Here is a 20,640-nt window from a genome sequence, read left to right on the forward strand (position 1 = left end):
GACCAAACCCATAAATTTATTCATTTTTGTACTTCAAGTTGCCATTATACTTCAAAAGTAATAAAACACTGTAATCCGTGTAATCAAAAATGGAACCTTAATAAGAAAAACTGTGCTGAAATTTAAATAAGGCATTAAAGATAATCATGATTAAAGAAAACTGCATACACGCTATACACACTTTACAAAAAAATCCTATAAAAGTTCAGTTGGGAGAAAAAAAAAAAAACTAGCCATCTGAAGATGTTGCTGATGATTGGAACACTGTTTCCTTAAGATCGTAGGGGGTTGGAATTGGCTGATTTGGCAGTATAATATTAAGTTCAGCCTGGAACTGGTTAAGTTCACTCAAAAATATATTAATATATTAACTCTCTTTAGAAATATGGGTGTAAACTGAAATAGAAGACAATTACGTGAGCATAATTAAGGAAAATGGATATACCTCATTCAAGAAGCAAATCATTTCAATTGCCGGGCCATTTCCATTGCTACGGTTAGCAGAGAAAAATTTTTGGTCATCAATAAGTTGATCCACAAAAGTTGATATATATGAAATTAGACGCATGATTTGAAGGAACTGAAAATGATCAACCGCAATTCGAATCTTCGACATCGGTTGCAGTGCCATACTTACCTAAAAAGCAAAAGTACCATTTCTTTCTCTTCCCGAAAATTTTTCTTCTTATAGTTTTAAACAACCAACATGAACTTTATGGAAAAGAAATAAAAATATTTAAACTCGAAAGTTTTCAGAAACATGCAACCACAAAAAAAAAAAAAAAAAAAAAAAAAAAACAGTCAAATATCCAACTTTCAATGGTTTAACACTAAGAAGCGCATGAAATGCAACATCACCAAGCAAAGGTGTACTCGATACTTCTGCGAAATCTGTGCTTATTCGAACCGGTGATGTATTTATCCAAATCCGCTCCGCTAAAATTGTTTGAAGCAGTTAATCAAGAAATTAAATCATGTTCCAAACGATATAAACAAATGATTAATTCCTTATCGTTTAGATCCAACCAACCGGATAACTGGTCTCCAAGCACAACTTAAATAGTAGGAACCACAAAAATATATATTGGCGGACTTTCTGAAGTCTAAAAACTGTTGCTTTGCACTGGGATTTTTAAAGTGATAAATCGCGAAGATAACAAATAGTACACATATAGCACAAAATAATAAATAGTTGTTACCTTCATCAACATTCTCACACGAATTTTGATTCAACTGTAAGATGAATTCTTTCAATTTCTCATTGCTAACCAGAAGGCCAACATGGTCGATGAAATCAATTACATTTGATGAAATCGACTTAAAAAACGAATTTGACTCGTCACCGGAAACTGTTTCGTAATTAGTAGCCAGCAAAGTGCTCATGCTTATCACAATTCTGCGTGCGAAACGCGTATCAGATACAAACGAGTCTTTTAATGGTATTATTATCTGGAATTTTACCTGATTTGAAAACTCTTTACTTTACTTTCACATAAATAAAAAAAATGATTGAAAATAGAATAACGAATTTGTTAAAGATAAAATTTCTGGTTGTGTTTTACAGCAAAGTACTTATCAAAAATCGTCTTCCTTTAGCTTTCAACTTCAACAGACCAAAGATCAAAAAAAAGACCGATAAAATCATTATTTCTGATGAAGTAATCGATTCATTTTCTTTGTATATACCTTGGGCATAAATAGATTGATGCGCAGATAGGTTTTGGGTATCTTTGAGCCATCAGGCATTATGCTAGAGATTTGCTGAAAAATATAATTTTGTCTGAATAAACTATACTTTGAAAATTAGTGTAATTTAAAAAGATAAGAGATAAATCGTAAACTTACTAAAGCATATTTAATATCATCGATTATGAATAAGAGCCATCGAATCGTTCTTTGATCGACTACGAAAAAAAATGGACCAAGTAAAAGATGTGTGATGTTTGAGGGCACTGAAAATCAGTTGGTCAAAACAGCATCTAATTAAATAGTAATACTGTAAACATTTCAATTAAAATGAATAAAAGCTATTGCCTGGGAAATTTTCACATGTTGGGTGATAAAAAGAAGTAAACTCGAGATGGAAAACAGGACAATCGCCTTGTGCTGCGATATTTAATTTACGATCCGACATGAACAGATTAAACAATGTTTCCTTTTTGGAATTCATATCCGTCACACACTGGACAATAATATCATACATTCGTATCACACAATTCTGAGACATTAACTCTGGCCACAAATCAACTATTCGAGATTGTGCACTAGCATCTGCAAAGGAAAATGAAAATGTAAAAACGCAAGTGGAAATCAAAATTTGAAACAAAAGTGAGCCAAATGACTGTAATCAAAAACTTAATAACCCAAACCTAATTCAGTGCAAAGCTTCCGCAGGTGGAACTGTAATATTTTGTGGACCCAGGCAGCACAATGATTTGCGTTATCATATCGAATCCAATCACTACGATCAGATATAGCGTTGTTAGCTGGATAAAAATCAACGGACAGGCGCAATAAGGTTACCTGTAGTGCACCACAAATAATATCCCAATCTTCAGGATAACCTGGAAACTTGCTTTAGTTCACAAAATTAATAAGAAAAAGCTAAAAGAAGATGGATTTAAATTAACCGAAATGTAAAGTCCAAAATCAAACAAAAATGTAAAAAAGAGCAAAATTTAATTTAAATGCGTCAAAACTTTGCACCACTTGGATTTTAGAAGTTACTGAACAACGCGGAATAATGTAGACACAAGTTTCGAATGAAAAAAAAAAAAGAAAATTCATATAAATATAAAAACTAAAACGGAAAAAATCAATACCATCCGAGGTTTGATTATCATCACAGAGATGAAGATCAATTTTGCCAACATAAACATGGTACGATGTTCGATTAAAATCGAAATTGCGAAATATGGCTGAAACCGGAATCGAAGGAGGCGATTTGACCACTGGCGGTTTTATTTCGATGCACTTTAATAATAAATGAATAATATTGCAAAACTGAAGGAACAGCAAAAGAAGTACGATGTACAACATGAATTTCGCCCTTGACAATGACATAAAAAACAAAAAAAACCTATACAAATGTTCAACCTCTCTGTGGTATAACGTTGGTACTTTCTTGGAAGCTGCTTTGATTATATTCATGATATGATCGTAAAATGTGATAGCAGACCGTATTTGCGGTAAAGTAGCAATCCACAAAATATCGTCTAATATTAACTGTATACGACCACCAAGAACGCTACCATCTAAAAAGAACTTTTAATTTTCCTATTAACTCAATAAAGCAGCTTACTGCAATGCAACCAAAGAGTGAAAGGTAATACACCACTTTAGATGTTGTTTTAGTGCCTGTTAGATGTAAATTTCGGTAAATTCATACCAGCAGTGGACTTTTTCACACTGATTCTACTCTTTCCATTGCTAGTAATCAATCTTAATGGAGCATTTATAGCATTACACGATGAATTAGCTTGTGCAGATGCTTCGATACGTAATAACTGCCATGTAACCTGAGAAAGGACCGTTTTATGAAACATTGTACTGACTAACAGCTACACAGTAGAGTGAAGACATTTAAACCAATGGCAAATTGGCAAGACTTTATGGTCTTCATAAATCGTAAAATGGAAAATTATTAAACAATATCACGAAGTGTTTCGAAAAATAGACCATTTTAAACATAAGTAATTTGCTAGTATTCGTATCTACAAGTCGAGTATATCGCAAATCATTGACTGTTTGCCAGGTCGGGCTCTTACTTTCAACCGCCAGTCTCGAGAGCTGAAAAGATTTCATGGAAAAAACTCCAGCATCACTAAAAAAACTGTGGGAATAAAATCATTAAGGGAATGAATATAGCATTCAGAAACATACCGTTAGAGAACCACGAAAAACACCAGAATCGAAATCAATCTCCACTGAATTAACATAAAGTGACATCAATTCAGCAACTCGATTAGCAAATCCGTATGTTGAGTCTCCAAAAGCACTGAAATAATATTTTTAAGCTTCAATAATCATTCAGAGTATTTTATTTCAAAATTAAGTATGCAAATCATGGCGGTGAAGAAATATACCTCAAAGAATTTGAGTCACAGTCAACAAATTCATCTGAACTAAGCTCGACCTCTACCCGTACTTCATCAATAAACTGAAAACAGAGACTACAGTAGAATGAAAGACGAAATAATTCAAAGTAATATTTTTGGAATGGAAAGATTTTAGTTTGCATGCAGTTGTTTCGTCTCAAATATGGTCAGAATAACTGAATTAACATCTAATGTTTAAAAGAATTATGATTTCATGACAGCCGATATATCTTCATGCTCATGGTATATTTTCTATTAGCCCTTATAGTGCTGTTGAGACTAAGATATTCGCGAAGTTTGCACTTACAAAGGTTTCGTTTATCAATTTCAGCTAAAAACATCCGCAGTGATGGAAATTTTTTCTTTGCCCAATTCTATTTTTCAAATGCAAAACGAAAAGTTACTAGTTTAACTGGTTGTGACTTCAACTTCGTCCATGGAACTTTAACAGCTATTCTATTGCAAACTGCTCGCTTAACTCGTAGCCATGTTGGTAATTCAAGTACCTGAAAAGAGGTATATACGTAAATATATTTATATTAATATAAATATACAATATTTTGTTGAAGGTGAATTTTATATTATGAAACGAACTGCTATATGTGAATTTTTACGTGGAACCATCGATGCGAAGCTGAAAGTGAGCGCTTACGGTTGATAAAGGTGTAACGGATAATCCTACTGGATAAGTATCTACTGTCATATTTCATATAATTTTATCAGTTTAAGCCTTAAATTTATTCAACAAACAAATATTAGAAAAAAAAAGTTATTTTTGTATTTTGGGGAAAATATCTTAGAACGAATACATGAAGCAAATATAAAAAATACTCTCTCAAAAAAAAAACTAACTTCACTTAGGACTATTTCGTTTAATTCGATGTTCTTTAGTTCTCCTTTACCACTCAAAATCTGCACGCTGATTTGATCGGCTGTAATATTGCGAACAAATCTGAAATTTAGTTGAAAGTAACACATCGTTTTGTGCAATGCATTTCTTTCAAAACGTATACTCAGGAAAGTTTACAAAACAGTAGAAAAGCTTATGAAAAAAAAAAAAAAAAACATATTCAGATATTACTTTGAAAGATGCTTGATAATTTGATTCTTGATAATACTTGTCATTGGTAATTTACAGATCTTTTCCACATCTATTCCCCCAGTAATCGCGATTGTTGGCTGCAAAAAAAAAAAAAAGAGAGAGAGAGAGAGAGAGAAAGCTGCTAACATATGACAGTTATGTTTTCTGGCCAAAGAAAGCACCTATATCACTAATTAATCCAACAAATCCTTGCAACAGATCATTCAAAATATTGTTTAGCTTGAATCGATTGGTGGTAAGAATAGCAATGGAATTTTAATTTTTTGATTGTCATTTAGAAATTGAAAAAAAAAAAAAAAAAAAAAAAAAAACTTCCTGATCACATATCTAAAGTAGAGCTAGTATTTATGTAAGTTAGGATGTGCGGAAATTACTTAGAGGAACCATTTTCTCTATTTTAAGAGTACAATATAAATGAAAAAAAAACCTAATAAAAATAAATGCACTTACTAGGCATAACGGAACGGAACTCCCAACCCACTGTTATCCAAGTAGCAATATCATTAGATCACCACTCTACTCTTGTAAAAAAGAAAAGCAATATTTTTGATAGATACATACTCAAAGTATTACGAAACACTACTTAACCGTAATAATCAATTGTGACGGATGTCAACATTGGCTAATCAAAATCTTGACCAAATAAAATTAGATTCAGTCTACGAACCTCTACTAGTGCTTACAAATATTGTACGGGAAAGATAAATGTCATCTGAGATGCTAAGCAGTGATAAACAGACCGAATATAGTATTCATCCTGAATTTGTGGCATTAAAGACAAATGAAATCGGATAAAACTGAAGTATAACTCGTACAAACTACAAGTACAAATTGTGCACAAGAACTAGCGCGGTTAAATGATAAATAATTTGTCACAGAGATGTCATAGGCGATGTCGAGAACTCGCTTCGATGTGTTTTAAGACTTCAACCCTCACGGATCCACTACACATTACCATTAGATTACAAACGACAACAACAAATCAACCACCACATGATGGGATATTTCACTTTTCGTCAGCTGTTGGCTTCGTGTCTCCAAACCCGCGATAAGGAAATTCGAATGACCCATGTGCATGAGGAATGTTTGTCCGAAAAGGGATGGTGCAAGATTTGCTGTGGGCATGTTATGATAATTAGGCAAGGCTTGTAATCCTTTCTATCACTGATCTTTCTTATTATTCGTCACTATTTGTTGCACTACTGTAGTGGATAGAGTATATGCAAAAATATGACGAAAAATTTCAAAGATGTACGGAAGAATATAGTGAAAATATTGGAACAGTCAGTATAATGCGTTAACAAATGTATAATAAAAAAGATAATGAAAAATAAGCTGCTTAAAGATCTTTAATGAAGCTATTACATTTTCAAGTGTAATAGGTTCATTAGGTAGCAAACATACTGTTTCTTAAATTAATGGATTGTAGCCGTTTTGGAAGAGCCAACCTGTCATAGGTTTGTTGAGTTTCAACTTTTGAAATTGGTTGGAATGTGCCTAACTTTTTTCTTCAGTTTTTATTCTTCATAGTTTTCTTGAGATAATCTTTGAAATTTATGAAGTCCTCAAAAAATGGACTTTTTTGATTGGTGCTAGAGAATGCGGCTGATATCAAGTGGGAAGGAGCAAATGAAATGAATGAAACTTTTTTCTCTTTAAAATAGGTGTAGTTATTACGATGAAGTCATTTTTAGTAACATCAGAATTACTGATAGGTTGTTCCTACCATATTGTGGATTACTTCTTCAACAGAATTGCTGTGATCTTTGAATATTTCGTTGTGCTTCGTTTGAGAGTATTCATTCTAGTTTAAAAAAGCTAGATTTTTCTGGAGAAGTAACTTTGGAGATTCCAAGAAATTTCTCAATACTTTAAGGTAGTTTGCAAGTCGTACAGCAATATTTATGTTTGTCCTTTAAATTTACATTTACCCTTGTATTCTGTTGTAATTTTTACAACAGAAAACTTCGAACCGTGGTGGATAGCCAATAATGCTAACATCTTCAGTAAAATACCGAAAATGTACTTATGCCGCTTACTGTCCTTTGCAGGTTTGCCTAACTTCTTTTTTAACGGATCGGTTAAATTTTCCCAAGAAAATGCAAATATTTAACACCTAAATTTTCACGCTTATTTGCTTCCCACATATTACATAATAAAGATGAACCGATTTCCTTGTTTACTTTTATTGTTTTACATGTTCAATTATCAGACGCAGATGCTAGTATAATGTAACTTTTCTCCTCTTAATAGCCATTTTTTTTTCTTTACTGCAAACTAAAATATGAAATATAAGCTGTAAGCTTATCCCCGTGATTCCATCAGTTATGTCATTAATATATATATATATATATTCTTTTTCATCGTCTAAACAATAGTCTATGTTTGGTATCTCATGCAGTTCAGAAAAAGAAAGCAATAAAATTTTTTTCGATAAGAAAAATATGGAATTTGTAAAAGTCGGTTTATCTGTTACCCATATTTTTTTCTATTTAGGGTCCACAACTATTCACTGAGAATGAAATGAGTAAGAGTCCTGATGTGCGATATATTTCTGATGTGTAAGTTGTGAGACTGAATTCAATTTAAAATTTCGTCTAAACCAAAGCGTTAGTATTCAGATATGTAGAAATGACGTTTCTGCACGTTAATGTGAAAATTTCTATTTTCTTAAAACGGTTAATTTGTAGGGACGAACGATTAGGTGTAGCTGTGAGATTATATGCGATAGTGGAAAGTTCTATGCAGAAAATTAAAGCAGAAATGCTAGTCGAGCACATTCGTGCCAAAATTTTACCTTTTGATCGGTCATTTGGCGAGCACCCTATTAACAATGTTGGAAATGATGCTCAGGTCCTTAACCTGCTAAAAAATTGTTTGAATCTGTTCAAGTTTCCATCATATTCTCTCTTCAATCGTTTATAACGATAATTATTCAGTAGCTTGCATATTCTTTATCGCCAAACTTGAAAAAATCCTCTAATTGGTTGAGAAAAATACACTTTTTCGAATAGTTTTTTCTTTTTTTTTTTGCTTTTCATCTTACAATCGTAGTACTTTGCAATCACTGAGATTGAGCTACACGTCCAAGATCACCACCACTTTATCATTTACAGTGTATACGGTCACAAATGATACGAATAATGTGTTTATTTCATATGTCTATCATAACGAACATTATCTGTTATAGTGTTAACATTTTTGTTTATTCTACATGAATTCATGGGAAAACAATTCTTACATGGATATAGTTCAGCTGGCCAGCCTTCTCGGTACAATACTGACCTCAATTGAACGACTCTCTTTTCAAGTGTGTAGAAAACAAAAAGAGGAAGTGCCGAATATTGCCATTATTATAATACGCGGGCGTCTTATTCTCTGTGGCATTTTGGGAGATATAGTGTAAGCAATTACATATATTGCGGCAGGAAGTAGGAATGGCAGATTTTTATTTGAGTTAGACATTTCTACACAAGAATTTTGAATTCATGCAGCATGTAAGCGATTCCTATTTGCAGGGCATAAAATTTACAAAAGAAAACTTTTCAGCAACTTTATAAGTGCTGTTATTGACACTGATACTATCCACTTTCTATTTTGCGCATTTCTCTCAAAAGCTAATTAAATTCCTTTAGCTTTGCTTTGCTGCGAAAAAATTCTGACTCCTACGCGAGTAGAGTTGGCTCTCAACAGTACACGCTTTTCAGTAATTGCAATGTACCACAAACACTGGTATTGCCTACTTCTATTATTTAAATTTTGCTTAAAATGAAGGGTGGAAAGAAAAGTTTCATATTTTTTGTAAATGAGAGTATTCGGTCAATAAGCTGCCTAAATTATAACAAACACTATCATCGTAACAAACATCGAAAGCAATCACAAAAGCCCGTTATATTACAGAAAGGGAGCAATTTTGCAGCAACGGACAACACTCTCGTAAAACTTTACATACATGAGGTAAATATCTTCTTCCAATGTTTGCCGTAGATGTCATGAATATTTATCTCATATCTTTCACTTCTTATTCTTACAAAAAAGATAGCAGTATTTTTTATTATTTTATTGTTATCAATATTCTGTATAGTATGTATAGTAGAAACAAAATCAATTCATCATTTTTACTTAATATCAAAACTCCCAATGTATGGAATTATAGATGCAACCATCAGATTTGCGATTTTTTGTATTTACAAGAGAATCAATTCGAATGCTATTAAAATCAATTCCGTCGTTAACATTATTCACGAAAAGCTCTGGTTAGCGTATTCTGCATAATGAATTTCACAGAATTGGAATCGATTTTTGTTGATGTCGATTTCGCACCTGTAAAAAGTGTAATACCTTTATTTGCATGTTCATCAGGACAGATATTTTCAAATTGTATCCAATATTCCTTAATATTGAGACATTTGAACTTTGCAGACGATATAATATGGTCACTACATTTATGGCAGACGGAGATGTACTCAAAGAATCCACAAAAAGTACCTGCAGCTGGCTTTCTACTTGTTGATAACTTATCAAAAATGATTGCTGATAGCGATGTATGTTTGAAACAGAACTTTGCTGAAAATTTGCTGAAAAAGATCAAAGAAGAACAGTCCCAAGAGAAACAAACAAGAAGAGAACAGAGGTGGAAGATGCTGGAAAGTAAACTGGCTGCTGAAATGAACATTTCCGAGAAATCAGAAGACTCAACAAATCAACGTACTGTGTACTTACAAACGAAGTTAAAACAGATCCAAGCAACGTACACCAGAATAAAGGAGCTTGTCAATAAATTACTTCATGAAGAAAGAAATGAAATGTTGGCTTATATGAAGCGTAAAGAAGAAGTTTTGAATTTAGAAAAGGAATGTGAGCAACAAAAGGCATTGCAAGAAAAAGTACTGAGTTTACAAGAGCGACAAAGGAAACAACTGGCTGATTTGCGGGGCTTTTTGCGTAAATTCCTGAAATATCAAGATATTGTGCGGTGTGAACTGCTGATAAATGTTGAAAAACTAGAACAACGGTTAGAAACGATGAAATTTGAAAACAGTGAAATTCATTTGCGAAATATATGCCGTTATCATCAACGAATGCTACGTGTAACATTGTTCCAGAACAAAATTGAACAGAATTTGGAAAGTTTAGAGAAGCAAATGCAAGAAACAACTAGGAATAGTTGTAGAATGCAGCGGAAGTTAGAAACACTCAGATCACAGGTAATAACCACTTCAGTTTTCACCTGTATTCTTCCTGTACTGTACCATTTTTCAATCTTTCGTTCTACTTCACATAGAGTCTTCAAAAATTTATATCTTTCACACATAAAATAATTTGCATAGCTTTGTACAAGCGAAAAAGAGAGTCGAAGATTTTACAGCTTCAACAGAAAAAACAATTGGTTAAACCAATACAGGAAATTAGACCAATATCGGGACAAACTTACTGCAGAAGTGGTGGCGCACAACGAAATTTTCACGTAGCAGCAAATAGGCAATTCCATTATGGTGATGAGTTTCAACGGCACCATTGGCGCCGACGGTCAAATAGCGAAGTATTGTGGAAAAATAATTGTGAAAGAAACCATAAACCAATCTGCTAATCACAGATTCCTGTCACTTTCTAAATTTTATTCATCAGTTGTATTAAATAAACAAATTCTGGTTGCGTTACATTTTGAATCAATTAGTAACTAATAAAAGAGTAACGCGGTTCACTGGAAATTAAAGAAAAGTTAGCATGATTTTAAATGAGCACGATGCACGAAACACTATTGTACTGTTAAAAATCACACATCACTGATGACAAAGTAAAATATCGCTTCATTGATTGAGACGCACTAATGAGCTGACTTCACGTCATCAGAACACTTTATTTAAGAAAAATAAATTATAATGGCGAAGTGAATCTTTCAAATGTTCTTGTTAATGCTTTAGACAAAAAACTAAGGGCTGCTCATTTATTTTATAGGTTCGTTCTGGAAGTATGGGTAATGTTCAATAGCATTTTGCTGCTATTTATTGTCTGTTAATTATGAAAAATCGGAAGCAGATAGTCAGGAAAAGATTGTTTCGATGACTCATTGACACTTTTGCATATTTCTACACAGTGTAATGTAATGTAAAATGAAGTTACACCACATTGTCGTGAAAGGTTTGTCTTCAGATACTCGAATATTTGTGTAACAGCAGTGAGATTTATAAATCTTTATTTTTATTTAACTTACTATCAGTAACCTGAACAGTAGAAATAAACTTTATAAAATCGGAGGAAATTTAGATTGATTATGAGGGCTTATAGTCGACAATAATGACCATAATGAATCTTTTGTTTATTAGAATTGAATTTATATGAGTGAGAATTGGGCGTGTCTGAGATAAAAATTATATGTGTGAAGAATCGGAAATGTTTACAAAAAATTGAAAATTTACAATGTGAGAATTGAGCGTATTTAAGATGAAAATCACATGTGTGAAGAATCTTAAGAAGCTAGATTTAAGGAATTCATGATACCGTAAGATTGTTTACAATTTAAAAATGATTAATTAGTTTTATTAGTATTTAGTTATATTAATCTTATTATTTTGGTTAGAGTTTTTCGCGAAATTAACATTACAAAAAAAAAAAAGATTTCTGATATGTCTGATATTGCCTTTCATATACTGCTTGTTTTTGACTTGACAATGATCTGTCGCAGTTTCAATTTAATTAAGTTAAAGAACTTTTAGTTTTAAATGACTGGCAATTTTTCTGTTCCTTATTTCATGGAAAAATCATCGATCTGCAATCAAATTATTATTTTTTTCATTTGCCCAATTATTGTCCCATACTTCTAATCATTGTTTACATGTTTTTATTGCTATCATTTATTACTTTATAAGTCTTTGTTTAGAGGATTTTTGTCAGTTATTTATCATAACAGCTTAAGGTTTGTTTATTTATGTATAAAATCAATACAACGGAAGCTACTGCAACAACAATACGAACCTTGCTTAGGTCCATTCTATGGCCTTACAAATGCAAGACACGATGCAGCGCATCTAAGCTTGTTCAGAAATTTATGTTTTTTTTTTAATTTCGTATCGTTATCACACTTAGATCAAATCGTACATACTCAAATTTTCGATGGAAAATGTACTCTTGTCCACTATGGTAGATACGACACCTATTTAATTTATCTCATGTTATTAAACTTTTGAAAAAAAATTTGTGATTCAACAGTTTGACTTTACCACATAGACTGCAATGTCATAAAAAATTGCTATGTGCAGATTGCAGTATAGAAAGAATATCCATTTTCAAGGAACAGTTTGACTTTCGTTGCACTTGAAATTGGTAAAGCGAAGATTCTCAACATTGTTAATATTTCTTGATTTAAAAATCATTGCTTATTTTTAAAGATTTATTTTTTTCTTATAGATAATTGATTCCAATTAATAAAAATGTCTTCGATACAACCAGTTTTAAAAAAACGTCCGTTTACCAGCAGTTGCACCTTGAAAATAAATACTGCTATAAATTTTCAGTCATACATATGTGTGCAAATTTATAAAAAATTATAAAATTTGTTCGCTACATAGGTCGTTTTTAGTGCGAAATTCATTATAACACTGTATTCATTGAAATATAACAGTTGTAAAAGCAAATTTAGAATTCCTTTCTTACTGCCCTGTTGTCGTGAAAGGTTTGTCTGGTTGATATTCGAATAGTTGCAATACAGTAGAAAGATTAATAAACCTTTATTTTTCGAAAACGTAGTATGAATAAACCGAGGAATAAAAAAGAGAGGAAATTTATAATAAAAAAGAAGACCGGAGGAATTAATATTGGTTAACAGAGTAGTAGTCGACAATAATGATAATAATACCTTCCTGTTTATTAGAATTGAATTTATATGAGTGAGGATTGGGCATGTCTAGGATAAAAATCACATGTGTGAAGAATTCGAGGTGTTAACAAAGAAAAGATTAAAATGAAAGCTAATTTCAATTTTACAGAAAAAATTACATGCATGAAGAATTGGATGTGTTTACAAAAACGAGATTAAAATTATATGCGTGAATACCGTAGGACTGTTTACAATTTAAAAAGGAGAGATGATTTATGATACTATGAAATTAGTTAGAAGTTTTCGCGAAATTATAATTCGCGACACTCCCAAAGAGGGAGAGAAATTGTTTTAAGACGTAATTTTGAGAGAGTGATTTTGAGGTATATAGGTAAATGTACGGAGTTTAATAGGTAGGATTTCTTCTTTAGTTAGGAATTGAGTGTGTGGTGATTCTATAGGGAGAGTAATGATGGTAGTTTGATTTGAATTTCGTTTTTGAAGTATTACAAAGGAGAGATTGAATTAATTTAAATTTCCACTTAATAATAACTAAAATAGTTAATATTGTCACGATAATTATACAGATAAAAATCAATTTCCAATGTGTTATCACGTTTTTAAATTCTTCCATCGGTAGAACAATTTCATTGAATTCCCTTTCCATTTGTTTGATAATTTCTTTTCCTTTTTCAGAGATTTCTTGCCAAAAGAGTTCATCCTTCATTTGATGTGGTATTGAATTAATTGTTTTTTGGGTTTGAGTTAGGTTTTCTAATTCAACGTTAATTTTTTCAATTTCAAAATTGCTTATTAAACTCCCTCTGAATTCGATATTTTTGATTGCTATTCGTCCACATTTACAAGCAGTTACCATCAAATTTCCCTTAATTCTTTTAGCTATCACATCGTTTCTTTGAAGTATTAGTTTCGTGGCAAGGGTAGGATTGCTGATTGATAGCCATTTGATCAAAAGTAATAAGTTATTTCTGTTTTGGCAACTTCTCTGCTGTGTTTCTTTAAGTTGTTGAAAGAATTCTTGTCTTAGTGAATCAGAAAGGTATTGAAGTTTTACATTTTCAAGATCGTACTTTCTATCCGGAGACTTTTCCATCATCAATAGTTTATTTGTTACTCTTCGTTTGAATTTTGTAGTAGAGTTGGAGTCATCTTCAACGTCTAGTTCAATAACTATATCGCCCTGCATTAAATGTTTAATATAGGGGGGGGGGGGGAGGTTTATCAATTATAAGCGATGCTTGTATCTCATCGATGATGAAGTGGTTGTTATACTTTGTAGCCTTGAATCTTCCGATCTTTCGATATAAACAATGATTGGTCGTATCATTGCTATTCCATATGATAATGCTAGTATTCGTTATGCATTCACCCTTTTGTGTCGAACAGTCTTTTATATCCTCAAGGTTAGAAACTAACCCCCCCCTCGTAGAGGAGAATTTCTCCTTGGGTTAATATGAAATTTGATGTTGGTTGATAGTTGACTCCTAACCATCCATAGGAGTATTGTATTTCCTTATTCGTTATCCATTGATTAGGAGAAGACTGAATTAGTCCAATTCCGTACATTCGTTTTCGAACATTTAAATATCTGCAGAATTGTGAGGAAGTTGCGGTAGTAGACATATGGTCTGATACTACCGATAGTGATATTCTAAGAAAAGCTTTCGTGCATACAGTCCGTGTAATGTTGCTACATTTTCTAGCTGGTATTCTTATATGGGTGCGTGTGTACACATCCATTTTGTGATATGTAGCATTTTTGTTAATAATTTCTTCACAATTCCATTTTTCAGAAATATTAAAGGGTACTCCAGAAATCCAATTACAGCTGTTGTTAGCTAATACCTGCCTTGGTTTCAGTATCACACGGATAATATCTCTTTCATATTCCATTTAAGACCGAGAAAATTTTCCTGGTTTGTTTGGCTTGAAAGTCGCATTCAGGTATTCTTTCATCAAATTCTTCGTCGTTTGAAAGAAATTCTCTTATGTTCATTGATGCTTCACCAAAAATTTCTTTCGTTCTTTCATATTTATATAAAGCCTCTTCTGTTCCATTAGCTGATATAATAACGTTGTCCACGTATAAGTTCTTTCTTATCTCCCATGCCAATTCACTACTATGATTTTCTAGGTGGTAATTTAATGTTGCTGATAATAAGAAAGGTGAGGATATTACTCCAAAAGGAACTCTCTTAAATCGGTAACATTTTATATTTTCATTGGTTAGTTCTTTATCAATATCATCTAACCAAAGAAAACATGTACAATTTCTTTCCTCATTTTGTAGTTCTAGTTGTGAAAATACCTTTTCGATATCAGCGGTTATTACTATTCTCATCATCCGAAAACGTAATATTATTCCAACTAAATCCGGTAACATTACTGGACCTCGATATAGTACTTCATTTAAGCTTTTAAAACCTTTGTGATGTGCTGAGGCATCATATACTATTCTTAATTTAGTTGTTGATTTACTAGGAGTTAATACTTCATGATGTGGTAAGTAATGAATAATGCTTACCTCATCCTTTGGAGGTACTTCTTCAATTATACCCGGATGTAGTTGATCCATAAGTATTTGATGATATGAATGGAGATTTGAATTATGTTGTAGGCGGTTGATCAAATTCTTCAATCGTCCCAAGCATAATCCATAATTATTGCTTAATTTTTGTTTGGAGTCTTTCCATGGCCAACAAACCTGGTATCTTCCACCCTGCTTGATGATGGTCCGTTTGAAATGCTTTAAAGCTTGATCATCATCATCATCATCTTGAGGTGATTCTTGGATACCAATCGTCTCTAATTTCCAAAAATTTTCTAGCTCCGAGTTAATATTGGCGTTTGTAGAATATACTACTTCTTTAGCATATAATTCGTTCTTGCAAAGTATCTTAATATCTCCACTTCCAGCAATCATAAGACCAACTTTTGATTAAACCAACATATGCCCTGATTTTAATTCTTTGATTTCTCGTAGACTAATAAATTTGAAAAAATAGTCAGCTCCAATCAATACGTCAAGTTTTTTCCAATAATTTGTTAAATTTTGAATTTGAAGTTCATTTGATGTCTCCACTACCTGCAGTTCGTTCGTTAGATAATCAATTATATTTGCTTGTAATGGTATGATTTCGCTTCCTGTAGTTAGCACATTTAGTTGTATGCGAGCAATGCGACATGATTTCGGTTCCTTTATACCAAATGGAGCTATTCTGATAATTTGAGTTTCTGTTTCGGTTAACTTTAATTGACGTGATAATTTTTTGGAGATGAAGGAGAGTTGTAATCCAATATCAAATAATGCAAGGGCATTTTGTTGTAGTTGAGGTTGTAATGGATTGAAGACTTTTATCACCTTGCATAAGTAAAGTTTCTTTTGTCCCTTTGGATCGATTTGTAAATGTCGAGTTATAAAGAAAAGTTGAACAATTCCTTTCTTTCGAAGGTACGATTTTTTCTTGCTCTTCATTTCTTTGATACACTGTATTGTTCAAAGAAAGTGAATTCCTTTTATTACATAAAGCACTATTATGTAAGCTTTTGCAATAAAAACATTGTTTTTTGACATTACAATTCTGTCCTTTGTGACTGTCTCTAAGACAAATAGTACATTTCTTTAATACTTTGAGACGATTAAGTCGAGCATTGAGAGTCGTGTAGTTCACGCATTCGCTGTCCCAATGATCTTGATTGCAGAATACACATAGTCGTCTTTTCGTTGTTGTAGTTTTCGAAGTATTTTGATTATCTTTTATTGTCGACAGTGCTGAAGTTCCTCCGGGATTGTTTTTGTTCCGGTTTGTTAGTTGTAGATTTAATATTGAGTTGAGTGAGTGAATGTTGACAGTTTCTAATCTGTTCATTCACATTAACTAAACTTGTTAAAAAGTTTCTTAGTTTGAGAATTGACCAAGGCATGTCCTTCTTCTTATGTTTATATATTTTATTTAATATTCATGATGGTAATTTACTCTAGACCAAAATTTCGACATTTGAATGTTCCAGGCTTTCTCCTAAAGCGTTCATTTCTTTTAATTGATTAGAGTTTATTATTTAATAATGTCGTTGCTATTGAGTGATCGCCATACTTTTCATTGAGCAGTTTTCTGATGACTTCATAATTCTCTGGAGCTATATCATATCCAGATATTGCTTGTAGAGCCTTTCCTTTAAGACATGAGTACAAGTAATTCAATTTTTGTATTTCTCGAATCGCTTGTGTGTGGACTGCTGCGTTAAAACTGCTCCAAAATTGTCGCCATTGTCTAAGGTCTCCATCGAAAGTAGGGAGCAATAAATGAGGAAGATTTACATTAATACTTGAAGAAATATTTGAAGAAGGAGTAAATTTTGCCTCTTCTTTCGTTTGTTTGTTCGTCAACTCCTTTGAGAATTGTTTTAGGTTTTGGTCGACTTCACCCTTGTGCATTGTTAGTGTTATTACCGCTTCCTTTCCTTCGTGTAATAATTGAAATATTCCTTGGTCACCTTCTGTTACTGTTTTGTATTTTTCCTCCTCTTCTCTTCTTTTCATTGTGACAATTTGTTGAGTATATGTGAACCATTTATCGTTGATAGATTCAAGCTTAGTTACGCATAATTGGATCACTGTTTCCGTGTTTTGTTTAATAATCGTTTGCATGTCACACAAAGATACGTTTTATCCTTTGTTCCAGATCAGCTTTATGAATATCTTCTGTCAATCGATAGAAGTCCTTTAAGCGTTGTTCGAACGAAGAAAAGCTTAAAGAATAATTTCCTAGACCTAAGGGATCCAGTTCTGGGACATAATGTTATGCATCATTTTGCTGCTTTTTCAGAAGCTTAACCGATGTGCTACCTTTATCGACTACAACTTGTGATAGCTTCTCTACCGGTTGGTATCCAGCTGTATCCAATGGATTTGCTGAACACATATTCTTCTGCCACTGATATAATATCCAACTTAGTTGACCTAAATAAATAAACTTGTTCAGCAATTAGCCTTATCGAAGGAAATTATCGATGAGGTGAAAAACTTCCCTGAACAGGAAAAGGTTCAAACTTTTGAGAATGAAATTTAGAACAAATTGTTTGTTCAACTTATTTTAGTACTTTTTTACCTACGTTATTTTAGTACTTTTCTCTTAAATAATGAGGTGGAAATTTCTATGCAGTAATATGCAGACAAACAGTGGAGAAATTGAATTAATTTTTGGTAGTTTACAAAATTTTGAATTCGAGAATTTAAAATAAGTTCATCAGGTATAATGAAATTAGAAATTTCCGACTTAAACAAGAAAAGAAAATCTTTTTTTTTGTCTGGAAAGAAGTCTATCATAAAACTAAAAAGAATTAGTTCATAGTATCTGTCGTGAAACCTCAAACTTGGGTAATTAAACCTTTATTTAACATGAAGCAATAATAGCGCTTTATACATATTGTACGGATGCTACACCGTTTAACAAACGCGTAAACTATAAAAAATGCAATAATATAAAAATGGTGAAATAACACAAAATTATAAAGTATTAGACGCATCCCAATACCACCCAAAACATAAAGCAAATGATGGTTATAGAAGGATTGGTTGGGTTATATATAAGACTGATTTAACGAATGGAGATTAGATGGGAGGATTTCTCATGGATGAACAAAGAAGATTGTTAACAGGATTAGTTTATATACAGAACTGAACTGACCAGATATTCGGCAGAGGAGGACATTTAAATGATATGAAACAAAGACTGCTAATAAAGGGTTTTGCTAACGAAGGGTTTGCTAACAAAGGGTTTTTTTTGTGCGAGGAAAAGGAATTAGATAAGAGGAATTTGTTAGTTTTGGATATAATAATTTAAATATTTCGTCTTTCACGACAGTATCCATATATGAGCATAATTTAATATGATTACGCTATATATTAACTTTTAAATGAATTAATTGAAAAGTAAGTGGTAAGCAATGGAGAGATTAAGGAAGAAGACTGCCTATCAACGAGATTAATCTATACAATATAATGGAATGGTAAGATAAATTTCAAAACTTAGTGAAGATGCATGAATGGAAAAAGGTTGTCATGCCTGGGGTGGACAGACTTGACAACTTAAGATGACAAGTAAGGTTTAAAGCCGTGAGATTTCTGCTTCAAATCTTCAGGATCATCTGCATGTTCATTCATGCATTAATGCCTATAACTACTATATTTAGGTCTAACGGCATATTTACCTCACAGTATAACACAATTATTTCTAATTTTACAACCATCTGATGACACTAGTTTACTGCGATACACAAACTAAGCCAAAATAAATTATCTCGAATAAAATCTCGAAACAGATTTTTCATCTTACTTTAGGAATTTAGATTAATTGCTGCCAATCTCACGCTGCATAATTTTGCGCAAGTAATCTTTTACACTTATTAAAATGCGAAAAACATAAACCAATCATTCGATGAAAATTTTTACATGGTCTTTGTCATATTTCGGTTAGAGTATTGTTAGGTGTTTCGCATTTTAATAATGTAAAATTTTAATAAGTCATCTGATAATAATCTTTTTGTAGATATGAAATCTTATTTTGATAGATATCAATCTCAAAAATTGGAACCAAAGATAATATCATACCACAAAACAGTTCTTATATCATATGGATGCTGTGCGATCGAAATTTTGTCTTTTGTAATTTTAATAGAAAATTCTTGTTTAGTTTTAAGAATAATTTCTGGAAGACAAATGAAAATTCACATACATGAACTTCAATGTTATTGAAAAGAATCGCATGAAGCTTCGGTTTTCTGGATTGCGATACGCAAAATTGTTTTCTAATAAATTCAAATCTAGGAAAACGATTAGTCATGCTATTCAAGGTACTTAAGAATATAAGATGATTGAGACAGTTGGCATAATCAGGTCTTATTTTCCTTTACATCTTGCTTACGAATTTATATTTAAACTTACACAATTTTTCCTAAAAAATTTATAGCAAAGCAAGTTGGAACCAATGATCACAAGCCAACATTTGACATCTTAAAAATTTTTTGTCCGAGAGTATTTCTCTTTTACTCGTCCGTCGATTATTTGTAACTGCGTCCCCAGTAGTTCCAATACCTAAGAAATCTTCTTAGATTTACTATTTCAATTAAGATCTAAAGTACTGCGAATGAAGTACCATAAGCAAGATTGTCCTAAGAAATTAACAGTAGTAGGAAAATACGAAGAAAATCACGATTATTTTTCCAATATTGATAATTCCAGTGAAAAATAGATTATAGTCCATTTAAATGATAAACTGCATAATATAGTGTGATCGATAACTTGACTGCGGATAATTTAAATTTCAGGTTTTAATCCTTTAGGAAAAGGTACAAAGTCTAAGCTTGGTTGATTTACTGTTGTCGCCACAATGGTGAAGCTATAACCTAATGAACAAAGGCTATTGTTTTAAGTGATTTTAATCCACATGATAACTTTAACATCTATAAAATTCCTCCCAATTTTCTTCCTTACAAAGCCACTGATTATAGTTTCTTATTTGGTATGGCTCGGTTGCGAGGTATCTAGCTTGCTTATATCTTTAAATGTTTTATAATTAAGTTATATTTGTGTGTTATGTATCAAT

General features: G+C 32.2%; 4 protein-coding genes across 4 annotated transcripts; 2 read left to right on the forward strand and 2 right to left on the reverse strand.

Moving 5' to 3' along the window:
* Window positions 1-229: 229 nt before the first annotated feature.
* Bm2771 (Uncharacterized protein) lies at window positions 230-5,222 on the reverse strand (the record flags this gene model as incomplete). The annotated part of the gene is made up of 17 exons (XM_043073571.1): window positions 230-328; window positions 446-637; window positions 815-936; window positions 1,200-1,449; window positions 1,687-1,761; window positions 1,846-1,952; window positions 2,035-2,271; window positions 2,370-2,564; window positions 2,823-2,973; window positions 3,097-3,254; window positions 3,389-3,518; window positions 3,679-3,789; window positions 3,883-3,997; window positions 4,086-4,159; window positions 4,502-4,603; window positions 4,950-5,049; window positions 5,179-5,222. The coding sequence occupies 17 exons, from the start codon at window positions 5,220-5,222 to the stop codon at window positions 230-232; spliced, it is 2,262 nt and encodes a 753-aa protein (XP_042929505.1).
* A 1,968-nt stretch (window positions 5,223-7,190) lies between these two features.
* Window positions 7,191-10,789, forward strand: Bm10967 (Uncharacterized protein; the record flags this gene model as incomplete). The annotated part of the gene is made up of 9 exons (XM_043073572.1): window positions 7,191-7,250; window positions 7,696-7,760; window positions 7,890-8,052; window positions 8,456-8,601; window positions 8,835-8,931; window positions 9,100-9,156; window positions 9,356-9,455; window positions 9,622-10,406; window positions 10,568-10,789. The coding sequence occupies 9 exons, from the start codon at window positions 7,191-7,193 to the stop codon at window positions 10,787-10,789; spliced, it is 1,695 nt and encodes a 564-aa protein (XP_042929506.1).
* Bm14292 (Uncharacterized protein) lies at window positions 9,481-10,717 on the reverse strand (the record flags this gene model as incomplete). Its single annotated transcript, XM_043073573.1, has 3 exons — window positions 9,481-9,522; window positions 9,688-9,765; window positions 10,634-10,717. 3 exons carry the CDS (start codon window positions 10,715-10,717, stop codon window positions 9,481-9,483), a joined length of 204 nt encoding a protein of 67 aa, XP_042929507.1.
* A 3,557-nt stretch (window positions 10,790-14,346) lies between the features above and the next one.
* On the forward strand, window positions 14,347-14,783 carry Bm17916 (Uncharacterized protein; the record flags this gene model as incomplete). The annotated part of the gene is made up of 2 exons (XM_043073574.1): window positions 14,347-14,439; window positions 14,631-14,783. The coding sequence occupies 2 exons, from the start codon at window positions 14,347-14,349 to the stop codon at window positions 14,781-14,783; spliced, it is 246 nt and encodes an 81-aa protein (XP_042929508.1).
* Window positions 14,784-20,640: the final 5,857 nt, after the last annotated feature.

The sequence above is a fragment of the Brugia malayi genome, assembly GCF_000002995.4.
Source record: "Brugia malayi strain FR3 genome assembly, contig: Bm_v4_ChrX_scaffold_001, whole genome shotgun sequence".
Lineage (NCBI taxonomy): Eukaryota > Metazoa > Nematoda > Chromadorea > Rhabditida > Onchocercidae > Brugia > Brugia malayi.